This window comes from Pseudochaenichthys georgianus, chromosome 6 (assembly GCF_902827115.2).
Source record: "Pseudochaenichthys georgianus chromosome 6, fPseGeo1.2, whole genome shotgun sequence".
Classification (NCBI taxonomy): Eukaryota; Metazoa; Chordata; class Actinopteri; order Perciformes; family Channichthyidae; genus Pseudochaenichthys; species Pseudochaenichthys georgianus.
Window position 1 is genome coordinate 11,085,763 of NC_047508.1, and position 19,156 is coordinate 11,104,918.

General features: G+C 38.1%; 1 protein-coding gene and 1 pseudogene across 1 annotated transcript; both read right to left on the reverse strand.

The window, feature by feature from the left end:
- Positions 1–447: 447 nt before the first annotated feature.
- LOC117448575 (myosin heavy chain, fast skeletal muscle-like) lies at positions 448–6,597 on the reverse strand. Its single transcript, XM_034085893.2, has 9 exons — positions 6,299–6,597; positions 6,023–6,188; positions 5,806–5,933; positions 5,569–5,694; positions 5,311–5,481; positions 5,126–5,224; positions 4,945–5,025; positions 4,709–4,832; positions 448–490 (listed from the first exon to the last, which is right to left on the reverse strand). The coding sequence occupies exons 1-8, from the start codon at positions 6,479–6,481 to the stop codon at positions 4,719–4,721; spliced, it is 1,068 nt and encodes a 355-aa protein (XP_033941784.2). The 5' UTR covers positions 6,482–6,597; the 3' UTR covers positions 448–490; positions 4,709–4,718.
- Positions 6,598–6,635: 38 nt separating this feature from the next.
- LOC117448576 (myosin-13-like) lies at positions 6,636–12,173 on the reverse strand (annotated as a pseudogene).
- Positions 12,174–19,156: the final 6,983 nt, after the last annotated feature.

Below are 19,156 nucleotides of genomic sequence, written 5' to 3' on the forward strand. Positions count from 1 at the left end.
ATTGTAATGTTTTCAATCAATTTGATTGAACAGCCCAGAATGTCTGTCATCAAAGAAAAATAAACATATCCCCATTAAATTGAATTCTCCTTGAAATTGAAATGGAGGGATTCAAATCAAATTCTCGTTAAATCGTCACACAAATGTGCACAGCCCACTACAGTGAAATGTAGTCTTTGTATTTATTAATTTAACCCAGAATTAGAAGCAGTGGGCAGCTACTATACAGGGCCCAGGAAGCTGTGTGGGGGTCAGCTGCTTTGCTCTAAAGTAAACTGAAATGTGGATTGGTAACAGTCCACACTTCAATTATTTTCCTTTGTACCACTACCAGAACACATTCCAATATGAAGTTAAAAGTAATTAGCTCATTAAAATGTTTTTCTAACTTCGATTGACGGAATAAAATATATTTACAAATGTAATGTAGTTGAAATATGTTCATACCTGTTCCACTCTTAGTGAGAAAAGTCAGAAATATTCCACAATCCTGTTGAGAAGATATCATATTGGTCTTAAATCAACAATATTGTTCATGATATTTTTTACAATGAATTTATATTTTAAACAAATTGACCAAATACAGAATGCATTGAAATGCTATACAGCAGAAGATAAGCCTACCACAAGCTGAAGTCTCCGATTGTCTTCCACCACAATGTCCCCTGTTCTGTTGGGCCCCTTATATACGATCTGTCTTGCTTACGCAGCTAGGTTAAATATGGGCCCTTGCCAAATGTGGTGTGGACAACAGGCATCGATTGGAACAGGTGTTGCCAGTAACTCTTGTATTTTGGATTGCATACAGTAGGGCTAGTAACTCAACTGTAAGTCTCCTAACATTTTCTTTCATACTGTTTTTGAAACCTATTTTTCTTAAAAATCATATTAACATATAACTTGTAATTTTCATCATCATATAATTATTTCAAGCCACATTTTTCAGTTGTCTGATGGAATGGTGGAACGAAAAACTTTAATTTTAATTAATACACAGTTTAAGTGCTTCAGTACATGTATTTGTATACATTTATGATAAATAACAATTCTACGGATTAAATTATTCACATATTCATTTAACTATTTATAATTGTATATATTTAACTTTACTTAAAATACAGCATAATTGATTATGTACTCATTTATTAAAGCAATGAATTATATAATTATATAAGTACATATTAAATAAATTGCCATTTAAAACCCTTTACCCTTTTTTATAATTTCCGGCCCATCTTAAATACTGGGCTAACTAGGGTCAAATAGGTTTACTGAAATAGTTGTAGTCTAAATAGTCAATAAAAGCAAAGAAAAATGTTGGTGTGAAAATCACAAAACTATAACACATAGAATTAGAAGAGTATAATTGGGAAGGTTGAAACCCTCTTTAATGGTCACACCTGCAGAGCACACAGTGACATTTGTTCTCTGCATTTAACCCATCCTAGTACCAGGAGTCTAGTAGGAGCAGTGGGCAGCTATTGTACAGCGCCCGGGGAGCAATGGGGGTGAATTCTTTTCAGGGAAAGAATCGACCACGAGAGGAGGTAGAATTGCAAACCATGGTGTCTTTATTTCAAAAACACCACAAGAGAACAGTAGCCAGCATGTAGGTGTTCACCCCTCTCTGTAAATGTTCACTGCCGGACACATACAAATCTAAACTTATCCATAGATACAGCAGTCGACTATGCTGCCGGAATGCTTTGGAACTCTGAGAACTCTGAACTTTTGGTATATTTAGACGTGTTTTTTCTGTTACTCAGGGTCGCCTTAGGAATTTATTGCAGCTGCCTTGAATCCAAGTTGGCTACAGCTGTCGGCAAATGAGATTTAAATGTGTCAATGGTCACAATTAAGCCTACAGGTGCTGAGTACAGCAGCAACACTAGGCTTCGACACCCCGAAATATTGAGATTATGCTGATTTCCGCACAAGTATTTATACTATTGATGTTGAATCAGTATTCGTGGGTGATTGTTTGGCTCTAAACTGTGTAAGGAATACGAGTCACTTTGCCATTTGATTGGGGCTTTCAACCAGCTCTCATTATTAATATTTTACAAAAGCAGTGTGCATGCTTCCTGTTTTAGCCATTACTTTGAGAAATGCCGTTTTTTTTTTGGTTTCTTTTGTTTTTTGTTTGTTCCAATTTCTGATATACATTTAAATTAGTTTCTTAGATAAAACAATATGGTGACAATGAGATAGTCATCTACTGTAAGAACTTTTATTAATTTAAAACGGCCTTTAAGCCAAAATGATCTTTTCACTTGACTTATTTCCCTGTAAACTAGGTTCATGAATTTGGAAATAGCATTTCTCAACCTTTACCTGTTACTTTATTTTCCATCTTGCATATTTGCCATTATTTTTATGTTTTTGCAACTGATACTGGAAATGTGGGAGAGAGGGGTTACTGACATGCAACAAAGGTTCCAGGGCTCAAATCGTAACCGGAAAATTGCAGTGATGCAGCATGCATAAACCCAATTGTATGTCCTATTACTGTTTTCAGTAATAATAAGGTGAGATTTATTTATTTGTTGAGTTCATTGGTTTATGAATGTGCTTCTTGCCACACTTCTTGCGGCTCTGCAGTCTTCAGGAAAAACTTCCAGGTTGTTCTCATTCACTTGCCTCATAACATGCTGGATGGGGACATTTTTTTTCGATTTGCAAATTACTCATGGAATGTTTGGGTGCACTCACCAGGAACAGCAGCTGCTCATATACCTCACAACCTCTTGTCTATTTCAGAGGAACCCTTAGATCCTCAATTGCTGCCACCTGTTCATTAAGTCTACTCAAAGTGGGGGGTTAGTCTGGTAAATCCACTATCATCCTTAGTTAATGTAATTGAGTTGTAATAAACAGGAAACAGATAAAAAAGCAATGTATTTACGGTATGGTAAATATGGATGGAGTCATTGCGCTAGTAATGACTTAAAGAAACCAAATATACTTTATAAAAACTAAATTTGATTAAATATGTGAAACTATTTGATCATGTATACAATTAGTTCAAAGTGTGCATAACTAAGTTTCTAATTTATGATTAATATCAAAATGCCAAATTAATGAAAATATATTGTTTTACAAAGCATACCATATAACAGTTGTGTGGTCTGGAGCATCATATTAGATCATTTTACCTCAGGCATTAGCTTCAGAGCTCTTCTATCATACACACAGACTGAAATCCTTGTGTTTCGCTTACGTGGCAGAAGTTAAATATGGGACACGTACCAAATATGGTAAGGATAACAGCTGTTGCCTCTGTGAGTGACACTTGTTGTTAGCACACACATCTTACGTTTCAGGTGTCCTTCAGCAAAGGCACAACCTGAACTTCTAATAATCAGTACTTAAAATAGGTTTCTTTAGTTCAAGGAAATAGAAGACACACATTATAATCCATTTGACAGATTGTTTAATTAAAAATACTACATGGAGCAGAATGCTATTCTTATTTTGAAAATAATTGTGAAGAAAAAAGGAAAATATAAAGCTAATACTTGTGTTGAAGTGTAGGAGACATGGCTGTGGTATTCACACTCAGTATGTCACGCTATTAACCCTTCGACTGACTCTGCAGACATATCTTCAAGTCCATTTTTGGCAGTGCACTTTGAATGTCAGCCTTGTGACAAAAGTTATTTTCAAATGTCCCTTGCAAAAGGGTGAAGAACACTTACCCAATAAAATGACAAGATTTTGTCATTTGCAATCTCCTGTTGGTAATATTTACATTCAAAGATGTTACATTTATTTTAAGATTTAAGTGTTCCAAATAATCGCTCACATCACACTTACACTGGGTTTTTGAGCAGACAAAATGTCATACTTAATTAGTTTTTCTTTTATGTCAATCCAAAATATAAACTCAGGTTTATCCAATGTGTGGCTTTGGTGTGACTGATTTGCATTAATATTATTATTATTATATAATAATCTCTCAGCAGGTTCAGCTGCTGCTTTAGATGGCAATAACTACCAACGATACACGTTTTGGTTTGAGGATACCAGAGTGTATTCTACTATCTCAGTCTTGCATGCGGCCTCCCAAGATAGCTCACAAGGGAAAGCTTGTCTTGGATTAGGTAATTAATTTGTCTATTTGTGTGCCCGTTTGACCGGTTAGCATTAAAGGGACTTGAGTGGCACACATTTGCTTTGTTCTCGCTGTTTCCTTGATAGCTGCCGATTCAACCTTCACTTCATTTGTCAAATATGTTTGTCTTTTTTTAAATGATTTTTGCTGAACGGCTGGCTGAAAACATTGTAATATGTTCAGTAATCCCATGTTAGGGAGTTTACACAATCATTATTTTCTAGTCTGTATTATATAACAAGTTAACTGTCTATTGTTTACGGTCAATTGTTTTTAAACCAATTTCTTTTACATGATTTTCATGTAAAAAAAAGTTATTCAAATCTCACATCAACTAGCTTTCATAGTAAGCAGAGAAAAACCAGAGTGACAGACATAATTCAAGTTTAACAGCTTAAGCTTTTATTTCAGCATGAATTATATCATATTATATGATTCAACACAGGGAAACACTCATTGTGCTTTACTCTTGTGAGTTTGAATAAACTATAGGTGACAAAGAGGATTATAAACAGTTAATTTCATAGTAATTAAAGCTTTGTGAAGTGAATGTAAAGATTCTGCTTAGTTTGCCCTAAACCGACATATCGTTACCTTGCCAGAGTCACGGCTCTTTGCTCTCAGTTTGTTGACCTGCAATGTCAGCATGCTCCTCAGCTTCCTCCAGCTCATGCTGAACCTTCCTGCACTTGGACAGATGAGTATTGGTCTGCTCCTCCTTAAATACAAGACATATAAACATGTTTCAATGTTTCAAATCATCTTCTGTGAATTAAATGAGACGTGGAATCAAGTTCCCAATGTTTGGAATATATATGTTTTGTCCTTACCGCCTCCTCAGCCTGCCTCTTCAGTTGCAATTTGTCAACCAGATCCTGCAGCCTGGCAACATTTGTGTTGTCCTCCTCAGTCTGAGATAGAACGTTTAGATTTGCATGTTTTAATATTTTAAAATATTAGTTTGGAGGATAATATTTGTACTGTACATGTTAACTATGAAAGTGACCTTACCTGATTGGTGAGCTCCTTAACTCTCCTCTCATATTTGCGAACACCTTTAACAGCATCTACTCCACGTCTCTGTTCAGCCTCAACCTCCAGCTCACGCACCTTTTGAATAACATTAAAACATTAAGTATCCAGCTTGTTTTCAATGTCTTTCTTCAGATATGTAAATCTTAGTGTTGTTTTTTTACCCTAGACTCAAGTGTCTGGAGCTGCTTCTTGCCACCCTTCATGGCCAGGTTCTCAGCCTCATCCAAACGGTGCTGCAGGTCCTTAACAGCAACCTCCAGGTTCTTCTTCATCCTCTCAAGATGAGCACTAGTATCTTGCTCCTTCTTCAGCTCCTCAGCCATCATAGCAGCCTAAAGGAGACAGCAAAACATGTTAACTAGAAATATCAACACAAAAAATGGCCGTTAAAAGTAAGAACACATGACATTGAAACCTACATCAGTGATGGCCTTCTTAGCCTTCTCCTCTGCATTCCTTGCTTCCTGAACAATGTCATCCACTTCACCCTGGATCTGGACCAGGTCTGTCTCAAGCTTCTTCTTGGTGTTCACAAGGCTTGTGTTCTAAAAGGTAAACATATTTAGCCTCCTAAGTCAACACCTGTCTAATATTCACAATATTTAAGATCTCATTAGATTCTTGAATAATTGAAACAAATGATTGGGTATGTTCACCTGAGAGTGCAGACCTTCAGCTGTCTGGATCTCAGTCTTCTCCGTCTCCAGCTGCTTCTTGGACTTCTCCAGCTCATGGATGTTCTTGCCAGTCTCACCAATCTGTTCAGTCAGATCTGAGATCTCCTCTGCAGAAAGATACATGGGTTTAACATATTGTTGAACCTTAAATTGTAAAATATCAAAAAACAATTATGTTACATTATGTAGAACTCACGTTGCAGATTCTTGTTTTCACGCTTCATGGTCTCCAGCTGATCAAGAGCCTCCTCATAAGAGTTCTTCATCTTGAACAGCTCAGTGCTGAGAGAACGAGCCTCCTTCTGTGCTCCCTCAAGCTCTGACTGACCCTCCTCGTACTTCTGCTTCCACTCTGCCAACACCTGAATAATACAATTCATACAGTTTATTTGGTTATGTTCATGTAAGAGGGCAAAATAAATATGCATGTCATTGTTTGTGTGTTTTGACCAAACACAGTAAATTGTGTTACCTTGTCAAAGTTCCTCTGCTTTTTGTCCAGGTTGGCAGCAAGGCCATTGGCCCTCTCACTCTCTACTTGCAGATTCAGATCATTCATCTCCTGCAGAAGGGAAACCATCTTCTCCTCCAGTTCCTTCTTCTTGGCCAGGGCAGTAGCCAGGTCACTTTTAATTTGTTCATAGTTCTCCTTCATATTTCCTCCGTCTCAGTTTCAGCACTCTTCAGCAGAGGCTTAATCTTGTAGTAGACCTTCGTCCATGGCCAGTGTAAACTAAATATATACTTTAATATTTATGTATGACTTTTCACTCACACTTGTTGTTTTCAACATGCCTCCTTGCTGTCATCTACACAAATTCCCTTCTCATGAGGAAGCCATGGCATATAGCCTGAGTCATGGTGACCAGAGATGCCAGTTTTGCATCTCTCATCTCCTCAAGGGTACCAAGCAGACCAGCCTTGAAGAACATCTGAATACAGAGAGAACATAAATGTATTCTATTTTCAACCATGTCAGACTTGCATTATGATAACCAAGTAATGGTCAATTAAATAGTCATTCAAAAAACGTTTACATCTGAATAAAATACCTATCAATGGTCACTTGGGGGCGACATTTCTCTACTTTCATGTCTTAATCGTTCCTTCATTCATGGCCTTAATTTCCGTCACAATAATACAATAATGTGAGACGTTTTGGCGATGTCATTCCATCAAGCAGGAATTAACTGACAACATTTGATAAGAACACTGAAGTATATATGTGCAATCAAGGTGCTTACCTTTGTGTGTCCGAATCTGTACTCATCATGAGGAACATCAACTGACCCAAGCAGCTTCTCTGAAGCCTTCTTGTTGTCAATTAACTGACCCTCAGGGATGACACTGGCATTCAGTACTTTGTATCTATATGAAAAAGATTATGGTTAGTGAAAGCATTTTATTTGTATTAATTTTTATTAAAAACACATTTTAAAATAACTATTGATACCTCTGCTTGAAGTCAGCATAGGGAAACTGCTGGGGAAACCTTTTTCTGCAGATTCTAATACCCTCCAGGACACCATTGCACCTGAGCTGGTGGATAACCAGGTGGTTCTCCATCAAACCTGAAAAAACACATTTCATAATGAGTTCTAATGAAATATCTAAGTTGAAGCCATACAAAATGATTGGTGAAGTTGATGCACAGCTGTTCCATGCTGTTGTACTGCGTTGGGACAAATAATCAGAATGATCTCTTGCAACAGGCAATAATCAAAATGTATTACATCAAAGATTTCAAAGCCAGCAATATCCAGGACTCCAATATAGTACTGCCTGGGTTGTTTGGTGTCCAACATCTGGTTGATACGGATGACCATCCACAAGAACATCCTCTCATAGATAGACTTGGCCAGGGCAGGCACTGAGTTACTCACCTGAATAAAAACAAGCATATCATTTCATCATGATTGCTAAACAGTTTTTATAAAATGCTGGATAACTGGTATTTTGAGTCATTTGACACATAAATAAACTTCTTAAAAGTAGAGCTAACTTTCATACTGCAGATCTACAAGTTTTGATCATATGTCAGAGCCAGGCTAAATCTTACTTACAGTAGTTTGTATACTATAAGGATTGTTACTTACAAGTCTCAATATCAGCACTAGCCAGTTTGCCAGATGCGTGGAAATGGATTCTGATGTATTACCCTGTTTGGAATAACATAATCATTAATGTCCCTCCACATGTGCAATATGTAAAAAGTATCCTCTCGTGTGTTGAAACTGTTCCATACTTACAAAACGAGAAGAGTTGGCATTCCTCACAGTGTTGGCGTTACCATAAACCTCCAGCAGGGGATTGGCTGCAATTATCTGATCCTCAAGTGAACCCTATAAACCAAGTTTGGAACTGCTATCAGGAAATTACTTTATTTCTTAATCCCTGGAAAAATAATATAGGTGAACAATCTTGATTGTTAATCATCATAGTTATATACCTTTGATGTGTCTCTCTGCTTGCCTCCACCAACTGAGATGGTTGCAAAGTACTGGATGACACGCTTGGTGTTCACAGTCTTTCCAGCACCAGATTCTCCACTTCATTTTTTTATTTCATTTGGCAAATAGTTTTACGTAGATCATCCATGCTGCATAACGCTCTTTGAGGATATACAGCACAGAGGCTTCATTGGGATGGGCCATCATTGCCATGTCCTCAATCTTGTCATACTTGGGAGGGTTCATTGGGCTGACGTCCTCTTCTTTCAATACCCTCTCCTAGAACAGGAAATGTGTTACAATGAGAACTGATCAAATTGAATTCCTTGTACACACTGATTTAATGATACGAACCTCCTCAGTTCCCAGTATTTTGACAATGGCTTTGCCACCATCTTTCCTGAGGATTGTTGCCTTCAAGTACAGCTCCTTGACATCAGACACATAGCAGGCACTCTTGGCATCAAAAGGTGCGTTTTGAGCCTCAATTCTTTCCTTCTCTGGTTTACGGAGGTAAATGGAAGCCTTGCCGTACATGGCCATCTCCGCGTCTGTACTCATGGTTGCGGTCTATGTCTGGGTAGCAAGTCAAACAACATCGATTTTAGAATCCTGTCAGCTCATGCCATTGAACATTGAATAATTGGTATGGTGTTATACTAAACAGTTAACCCTCCTGTTATATTCGTTTTTTTTAACAGCAATATTATTCGTGGGTCAATTTGACCCAGTGCATGTTTAATTATCCAAAAATGGACAGAAGTCCCAAAATCCAGATTTTTTTTGGCACATAGTTTGTACCTTTTATTACTCAATGAAAACAATATTTAGTGCAATTGTGTTATTCACCTCTCACAGATCATGATTACATTAGAATAAGTCACTCGTTTTTCACAAAACATACATTCAAACACATGTTTCTATTTTCTTTTTTACATTGGAAAAACCTTGATATAAACTACATTAGTTTTGCATAACATAACATTTTTTAAATTACTTTTAAAATGTCCCAACTTTTTTTCTAATTGGTTGATGTTGATAAATAGAGACGAGACACATTGTATTGTAACAGCAATTAAGAATGTGTGTGTGGGGGTGTGTGTGTGTGTGTGTGTGGGGGGGGGGGGGGGGTGTGTGGGGTAGTGTGTCCCCTTCTAGCCTCCACTTTCACTGCCAGGTGCGTGGTGTCTGTCTGTCTGTCGCTCTGTCTGTCTGTGAAAATTACAATATATATATATACCGTATATCCCATTTGAGCCCTCTGACCCCATAGCCTCCACTTTCACGTGTGTGTGTGTGTGTGTGTGTGTGTGTGTGTGTGTGTGTGTGTGTGTGTGTGTGTGTGTGTGTGTGTATGTGTGTGTGTGTGTGTGTGTGTGTGTGTGTGTGTGTGTGTGTGTGTGTGTGTGTGTGTGTGTGTGTGTGTGTGTGTGTGTGTGTGTGTGTGTGTGTGTGTGTGTGTGTGTGTGTGTGTGTGTGTGTGTGTGCCTACATTTCTGACCTAGTACAAATAAATAAGAGTCATGGACCTGACAACATCTGCGTTCGTTTTCTTAAACTTTGCGCAAAAGAACTTGTGTTCCACTACATGTCTTTACAGACACAGCATGTGCCAAAGGTTTGGAAGGATGCTGTGGTAGTCCCTGTTCCAAAATCCAGAGGCCCCAAAACTCTTAATGATTTTAGACCAGTTGCACTTACATCAATTCTAATGAAGACATTGGGAAAAACTAGTCAGAGCAGAAATCTTAAGGAAGACTGAGCATGCACTCGATCCCATGCAGTTTGCTTACAGGCCACACAGAGGAGTGGAGGATGCCACGGTCACCTTATCTGACTTACTTTTTAAACACTTGGAGGGAAATAGATCTCATGCTAGACTTTTATTTGTTGATTTTTCCTCTGCTTTTCACACAATTCAACCTCATATTCTTTTAGAACAATTTGAAATAAGCAATAATCTTATGGGCTGGATTCTTGATTTTTTTTAACCAATAGGACACAAAGAGTAAGGGTGAATGGGACCTTATCTGATCAAGTCAGCTCCTCCACTGGTGTCTTTTCACCACTATTATTTATACTTTACACTAATATGTGTCAAAGTAGGTGGGAAAATAGGACTATTTGAAAGTATGCATATGACTCTGTAATTGTTAGTAGGCTCCAGGACAATGAGACCAGCCACGGCCCTGTCATTGACGACTTTGTCAGGTGGTGTGAGGAGTCCTATCTACAACTGAACATAAGCAAAACCAAGGACATGATCATTAATTTTAGAAGACATACATGAAGTCTTAACAATCCAGAATCAGAAAGTAGAATTTGTGCAATCATACAAATATCTCGGGACAATTATTGACTCAAAATTGAGCTCTGATCCAAACTGTGAAGCTGTGTGCAAAAGGGGGCACCAGCGTTTGTACTGTCTTAGGAAATTGTCCTATTTTAACATTGACAAAACCATGATGATTATGTTTTATCGTGCTTTTATCGAGTCAATTCTGTCTTTGTCACTAATGTCATGGTTTGGTAACCTGACTGAGTCAGATCGTAAAGTGGTCCAGCTGGCTAATTGGTGAGCCACAGCTAAACCTGGAGACCCTGTACCTCAGGCAGTTACAGCGGTTATCCAGCTCCATATTAGACGATGACTCCCACGCTCTGCACTCAGAATTCAAGCTTCTTCCTTACAGGTTTCCTTCGAGGTTAGTTGTCCCAAGGAGTAGAACGAAGCTGTATAAAAACAGTTTTATCCCAGCAGCTATTGCACAAATTAACACATCATAGGAGCGTCACACAGATGCCTATTTTTATTTATTTATTTAATTGTGAATTTTGAATGTCCATGTTTGTACTCGTGTTTTCCTTCTTAAAATGTTTTTAAAATATTTTTAGATTTGGTTGAGCAGGGTATACTTGTACTTTTACTAGTCCTTTTATTAGAGATGTGTCTGTTGTTTGTGTTTGTTTTTAGTGTCAGGATGGAACCCTTGTCTTTTTCTCTGCAAACAGAATCTACCTACGGGTACAAATAAATAACCTGAACCTGAACATGAACCTTTTAGCCCCCACTTTCACTGCCGGGTCAGATTGACCCGAATACCATCTCTGTGATATAGACATGGGGGGGATCCAAATACATGACATGAACCATTTTAATTGTACTTGTTTATTGCACTAATTAAGGTAAGTAGACGAAGTTTCATACAAAAAAAATACTTGAAAGTATTTTTCTTAGATTTTCAAACTTTCAAACAGGTCAATTTGACCCTGAATGTAACAGCAGGTTATATCCACATCATAATCATTTTCATTGCATTGCATCATTACAAGGGACCTTTACTGTAATTGTAGTAAGTCGCTCAACTCTGCACACCAAATGTCTATTGCATGTGTGTCTGTCAGGTGAGGTCCCTCCTCAGTTTCTATTCCTGATGTATATTCCCTTTTTCCCCATTAAAAGGGTCCAAATGGCGTACAGATTGTAAAGACTATTCAAGCTCATTTTTTATATTTGGCTGTATAAATAAAATGAAGTTGACTGATTGAAGTAAACAACAAATTAACACTAGCTTTTACATATTAAAACCTGAGATCACTGATGTAAAACAACAAACACTTGAAAAAAGAAAATGAATGGTAAAGGTTGTACATACCTTACTCTTCCCACTTGTGAAAAGAATGTCGTATTCCACAAACCTAATGAAAAAGAAAAAAATTAATTAGTGCAGGATTTTTTAAAAAATATTACTCATGTATTAATTAATGCATTACATATTGTGTCAGAGGAAAGCAAAGATTGCTTTGAATATCAATACATACATTATCATGATGTTTTTTTTTACAGATTTCTTCAATTGCAATGCATAAGAGAAGACCCCCTCACCACAAGCAGGCACTCCACTGGTCATCCACCGCACTACTTCAAGCAGTCCCCCTTATATTCAGTCTGGCTTGCTTACATTGCAGAAGTTCAACAGACTGATGTGCCAAATATGGTAAGGATGACAGCTGAGTCATGAGGTATTTCAAATATTTTGCTGACACTACATTTGGGAGAATCCCTTCCTTATGTAATGTGATAAGTTACTAAGGTAGATGACAGTGGACATTCTTTCATCTACATTCTCCTGAATAATCATAACATTGGAATATAATGGGGATATTTATTTTGAACTCGAAAATATACCCAGGGAGTAATGAATATGTAATTATTTTAATTATAAAAATAGCAAAACAATTCTTGATTTAGAATTGCACATTATTATTGTCTTATAAACCAAATGTACATGATTTACAGAAATGCCACTGCCTCTTACTACACACTCTGCAATTTCTTCTTTGTGCAGAGTGAGCCAGTTGTCAGCTAACTTAGAGATGCAATGAGGAACACATGCAATGTATCTGAGCCACATGTGTTAGGGACCTACTGCCATACTCCATCATGTCATTTGAGTAGTTTCCAAAAAAGGGGAAAGAAGTGGGCATGTCATCAATGAGTGGGAGGTTACAAGGCTCGCCGTGGATTGGTTGACTGTCTATTGATAAATTAAAAAAAATGTTCCAACCAAAAGGAATGCTTTAAGCAATAGGAAACATACTGTAAGCTGTATAATATACATACTGTATGTTTTTCTTTCTTTTTTCGCCATGACACTGCTTTGAGATGTGCCTTGGATGTTTCTAACATCTACTGAATCTATCAAGCAAGGGAAAAGCACTATCAATGTAAAATAGTAAGGTCACATCAAGGAAAATGCATCACATAAACATTTTGTCTGATAAAATCACATTTCTGCAGACTATTCTGAGAATTTTAAAACATTGTCCAATAGTAAATGTGTGAATATAAATTATCATGTGATGTTCAGATTTGCTCTACCTTTTTGCTCTACCTAGCAGGGGCAGTGAGTAAAGCCCTCCCACTCCAGGGTTTACCTCACTTGGTCCGATGCTAAAGATAAACTATTAGGCTTCTTTGAAAAGGGGAAAATGTTTTCCTATTCATTTATGCTCATTACTGACTACTTCACTGACATATGGATTACGTGACTGAGCTATTTATTGCATTTAAACAAGGAATTAACTTTTATGAACCCAGTCTTCAATGAGAAAATGTATTAATTAATTAATTATAATCTGTGCTGGCTCCTTAATGTCCCGCTAATGGGGAAAACATAAGAGAATGGCATTAGCTGCTCAGTTTGTACAACAGTCTTCCTGCCTTGAGAGCAAGCCCATGAATCATTCATTTGTAATAAATGTTTGAGTTAATGTGTTTTAAACATGTTTTCTCGAAAGTTCACCCTTGTCGTGGGGTGTCGTAAGTGGGTGAAAAGTTAGGATGATTCTAAGAGCCCGTGACTGACAGGGGCCCAAACAATTTTAGAACATTAAGAAAAACGTTGTTATGTAACCAATGTGATATCTTTTCATGGGGCCCAAAATCCCTTGAGGCCCCTGGCTGTGTCTATCTCATTACACCAGCTCAATGTAATTAGATAGGTGTTGGTGTACTGAGAAGGCAATGGTGGTTATAGAACATTTCACAGGGGGATGGGGCAAGAGGTCATGCCAGGCAGCGGCGCCGGATTCATTTCAGAAGTGGGGGGGGGGGGGGGGGCAAAAAGTGCGTGTGTATGTGATGGTCAAAGAAATGCTAAATCTACAGGCACTAGCGGAGTGGTAATCACTCCGCCTGTGGCTACAGCAGTGGTTCTCAAACTTTTTCTGTCAGGTGAAAAAAAAAAGTCGGGCCCCCCCAACGCAAATAGTCACGTAATGGGCCAAGTTAACATTTATTAAAATACATCACTATGAACATGAGCATTCCTTTAAAAAAAAAAATCACTTTGCTAGAACAGTGATAATAAAACAATGCTCCATAAGTCTGTGTGCTCAAAAAAATTATAATAATAATACAATTGTGCAATCCCTTTGCTAGAACAATGAGTTATAATACTTTGCCACTTTGCAAAGCAAATGCTGATATTTGGCAAAAAAGTGTGTCTTATCACAGCATTACGGCCCGTCCACACAGCGGCGTGCGTTAACACTTGCCGGCGGGCGTGTCTGACACTCGACCAACAACCAATCACATGAATCTCCCGCCCCTGACACACAAGCAGCGGTTTGATTGGCTAGAGCTTGTACTGGCATATGATTCGATTGGCTGACGCTTCTGCCGAGGCGTCAAAAGTTGAACATTGCTCAACTTTTGAAGCGAGCAACGCTCCACGTCGCTTCCCAAAATGCAGTTCGGCTACACTGTAAAACCCGATTAGTTCGGAGTACTCAAAACTTTTGTGGAAACTGATTACCACTAAAGTTTTAAGTAAACTAACTTAAGACTATAGAGTAAATGATTGATCAAAAATGATAAGTTACTTAAACTTAAAACTTTAATTATTATTTGTGTATTATTTAAGTATACTGTACTTATAAACATTGTTTAACACATTTAACATTTTTAATTTCCCCATAATGAATTAGTTTGATGCAAAAGTACTTAAATGCATGAATATTGAAATCAACAAATATATTTCTAGATAACTCATTGGCCAATATTTTCTTATTTATTTTTTTAAGTACAAAATATTCAAAGAACTTCAACAACTTCTGTAGACTTTAGTTTTTTTTATTTATTCAGTCTTAAATTGTTCATCCAATCAAAACATGAATTCTAAAACATGACATTTCTTACTGCAACATTTTTTTTTTAAAAGACCATCAAACTGTAAGTTACATTTCAAAATAAAATTAAAATGTACTTTTCAAAAGGTACATATTGTTCACAAAAAAAGTAAAATACAAATTAGTTATATTTTCTATTTGTAAAAAGAAACATTTCAAGGAGTTTTGCAAGCCGTTTGAGTATGTATTCCATATCCTTGATATCAGACGGCAGCTACCTACACTAGTTGGCTCTTTGATTTCACTTGTTAGATATATGGTCACACTAGTTTGGCACTCTGCTTTACTAGTTGAATACACAATTATACTAGTCACTCTTTTTCAGCAACGAGTGGCACTTTTGTCCGACTAGTTACCACATAAGCTTTACTAGTGACGCCACGAGCAGCACTAAAGTCCCAACTTGAGTTTTTGCAGTGCTGTTAACTTTTAGTGTCACTAGTACGGTCAGAGGGTCACTAGTTCATCAACAAATCTTACAAGTTGGGACTTTGATGCTGCTCCTGGCGTCACTAGTAAGGCTTATGTAGTAACTAGTCGGACAAAAGTGCCACTAGTGGCTGAAAAAGAGTGACTAGTATAATGTGTTATTCAACTAGTAAAGCAGAATGTCAAACTAGTGTGACCATATATCTAACAAGTGCAATCAAAGAGCCAGTTAGTGTAGGTAATTGCTGTCTGATATCAAGGATATGAAATAAATTCTCAAATGGCGTGCCATTGGAGTTAAAGTGCAAAGATGAACAACTGTAGGCACAGGGTTTCAGTGGTTTACCACCATCAATGACCATCAGCACTTTCAGTGCAAACATGAACAACTGAGGTAGATTTAGACATATTCTACCAAATGTAAACATCATTCAACTGCTTTAAGCAACAAATTAACTGTGCAACACAAACATTGGCATGTGCAAAGTTTCAACCTGTAACACAGCCTACTCTCTCAGTAACAGGTAATTTTTTTAGATTGAGTAGGTAGCCCAAGGCCCATCAGCACTTTCTGTGCAAGCATGAACAACTGAGGTAGATTTAGGGGAAAGACATATTCTACCAAATATAAACATTAAACTGCTTAAAGCAACAAACTATCAAATAATTAACTGTGCAACACAAACATTGGCATGTGCAAAGTTTCAACCTGTAACACGGCCTACTCTCTCAGTAACAGGTCATTTTTTAGATTGAGTAGGCAGGGTTTCAGTGGTTTACCATCATTAAGGCCCATGAGCACTTTCTGTATGAAAGTGAAAGTGTTGATGAGTTTCTTGGGGTAGTCCAAATGTAACACGTACATCAAGCCGAACAACAATGCAAAGGAATCCGCCATCCTGGGGATATTGCTGATGACGAAATCACCTTCCACCAGAATAGCAGTACTTGCCGGACTGAGATCAACTTCACGTGGAGTGCCCTCGGTGACCATGCTGACAATAGCAACCGGTGTGTTGGTGATGTCTGGCCGGTCCACCTCCTCTGCCTGGAAATGCATAGAGTCCAACTGTAAGGTTGACTTGAAGTAACTAAACAATCTCATTCACATATTCCTCAACAGGTAAGTATATAGGAAGGTATTTCAAAAATGTGTTTCGGTGGCCCTGAAGTGCAAGACACCACAGCATTTCAGAAAACAAAACGCCACAGCATTTCACTAAACACTACAGCATTTCAGAAAACACCACAGCATTTCACATTGGACGGAAAGGGTATTCCTTTAGGGAGAACACTTCTTGTTTGTGATTGGACAGAGCCAGCCAGAGAAGCACTGCTGTGATTGGTTGTTTTTGCTGCCAGTCAAGAAATGACGCTTCGTGATTGGTCAACACCCGACAGCGAAATATGTCCCAACCATGGTCCCACAACGTATGGTCCCAACACATCAGCCGTTAGCACACACTCAGATCTCACAGCTCCTCATATCCATTCAGAAACTGGACAAAAGTTAAACATGTACAAACCACAGACTGTCTGTGTCATGGCGAATACAGTCGCTGCTTTATTTATGTCTGTATGATGTTGTTGTGAGTGTGGACGGAGCAGCTACAGGTTAGTTTAGCCTGATGAATCCGATTCAGAAAACACGCATTTTAAAAGCTTTTCGCCTGCCGTCTTGTCTGCAGACTTGTCAAAGCGTTAATTCATGGTTTTTAATAACTGTTATCAGTATGTAGTTATTTCGGCATCACTTTGAAACGTGTATTACAATTAAATCACGGTCAAATATGTTCATTTTGTTGTAGGATTTACATGGAGATACGCCCCGTCCCCTCTCCAGCGCCTCTTGTTTGAATGACAGGAGCAAACACAGCTGACAGCCGCGGTGAAACTCGAGCCATTAGAGCGATGCGAATATTGGGTAGTCTACCATAGTATTTACATGGAGATAAGCCCCTTAAAAACCATGAGTTAATAAAGCATTAATTCTGTGTTTACTCCTGTCATTCAAACAAGACGCTGGAGAGGGGGCGGGCTGTATCTCCATGTAAATCCTATCGGAATCGGATCCATCAGGCTAAACTAACCTGTAGCTGCTCCGTCCACGCTCACAACAACGTCATACAGACATAAATAAAGCAGCGACTGTATTCACCATGACATAGACAGTCTGTGGTTTGCATATCTTTAACTTTTGTCCAGTTTCTGAACAGATATGAGGAGCTGTGAGCTCTGAGTGTGTGCTAACAGCTAACGGCTGATGTGTTGGGCTAATCACGCGTCATTTCTTGACTGGCAGCAAAAACAACCAATCACAGCAGTGCTTCTCTGGCTGGCTCTGTCCAATCACAAACAAGAAGTGTTCTCCCTAAGGAATACCCTTTCCGTCCAATGTGAAATGCTGTGGTGTTTTGTGAAATGATGTGGTGTTTTGTGAAATGCTGTTGTGTTTTGTGAAATGCTGTGGTGTTTTGTGAAATGCTGTAGTGTTTTGTGAAATGCTGTTGTGTTTTGTGAAATGCTGTGGTGTTTTGTGAAATGCTGTAGTGTTTTGTGAAATGCTGTTGTGTTTTGTGAAATGATGTGGTGTTTTGTGAAATGCTGTAGTGTTTTGTGAAATGCTGTGGCGTTTTGTGAAATGCTGTAGCGTTTTGTGAAATGCTGTTGTGTTTTGTGAAATGCTGTGGTGTTTTGTGAAATGCTGTAGTGTTTTGTGAAATGCTGTTGTGTTTTGTGAAATGCTGTTGTGTTTTGTGAAATGCTGTGGTGTTTTGTGAAATGCTGTAGTGTTTTGTGAAATGCTGTGGTGTTTTGTGAAATGCTGTTGTGTTTTGTGAAATGCTGTGTAGCGTGGTTCTGTGAAATGCTGTTGCTGTTTGTGAAATGCTGTGGTGTTTTGTGAAATGCTGTTGTGTTTTGTGAAATGCTGGTTGTGTTTTGTGAAATGCTGTTGTTTTGTGAAATGCTGTGGTGTTTGTGAAATGCTGTAGTGTTTTGTGAAAATGCTGTGTGTTTTGTGAAATGCTGGTTGTGTTTTGTGAAATGCTGTGTGTTTTGTGAAATGCTGTTGTGTTTGTGAAATGCTGTTGGTGTTTTGTGAAATGCTGTTGTTGTTTTGTGAAATGCTGTTGTGTTTTTGTGAAATGCTGTTGTGTTTTGTGCAAATGCTGTGGTGTTTTGTGAAATGCTGTGGTGTTTTGTGAAATGCTGTTGTGTTTTGTGAAATGCTGCGGTGTTTTGTGAAATGCTGTGGTGTTTTGTGAAATGCTGTAGTGTTTTGTGAAATGCTGTAGTGTTTTGTGAAATGCTGTGGTGTTTTGTGAAATGCTGTGGTGTTTTTTGTGAAATGCTGTAGTGTTTTGTGAAATGCTGTAGTGTTTTGTGAAATGCTGTGGTGTTTTTGTGAAATGCTGTGGTGTTTTGTGAAATGCTGTAGTGTTTTGTGAATGCTTGTAGTGTTTTGTGAAATGCTGTGGTGTTTTGTGAAATGCTGTGGTGTTTTGTGAAATGCTGTAGTGTTTTGTGAAATGCTGTAGTGTTTTGTGAAATGCTGTAGTGTTTTGTGAAATGCTGTGGTGTTTTGTGAAATGCTGTGGTGTTTTGTGAAATGCTGTAGTGTTTTGTGAAATGCTGTAGTGTTTTGTGAAATGCTGTGGTGTTTTGTGAAATGCTGTGGTGTTTTGTGAAATGCTGTAGTGTTTTGTGAAATGCTGTGTGTTTTGTGAAATGCTGTAGTGTTTTGTGAAATGCTGTGG

Excerpts from the sequence above, each read along its gene's own strand:
- LOC117448575 (XM_034085893.2), bottom strand. The coding sequence starts at position 6,481 with ATGAAGGAGAACTATGAACAAATTAAAAGTGACCTGGCTACTGCCCTG. Across the intron at positions 6,189-6,298 it reads AGCAGAGGAACTTTGACAAG|GTGTTGGCAGAGTGGAAGCA; the intron begins GTAACACAATTT and ends TGTATTATTCAG. Across the intron at positions 5,695-5,805 it reads CTGAAGGTCTGCACTCTCAG|AACACAAGCCTTGTGAACAC; the intron begins GTGAACATACCC and ends TTTACCTTTTAG.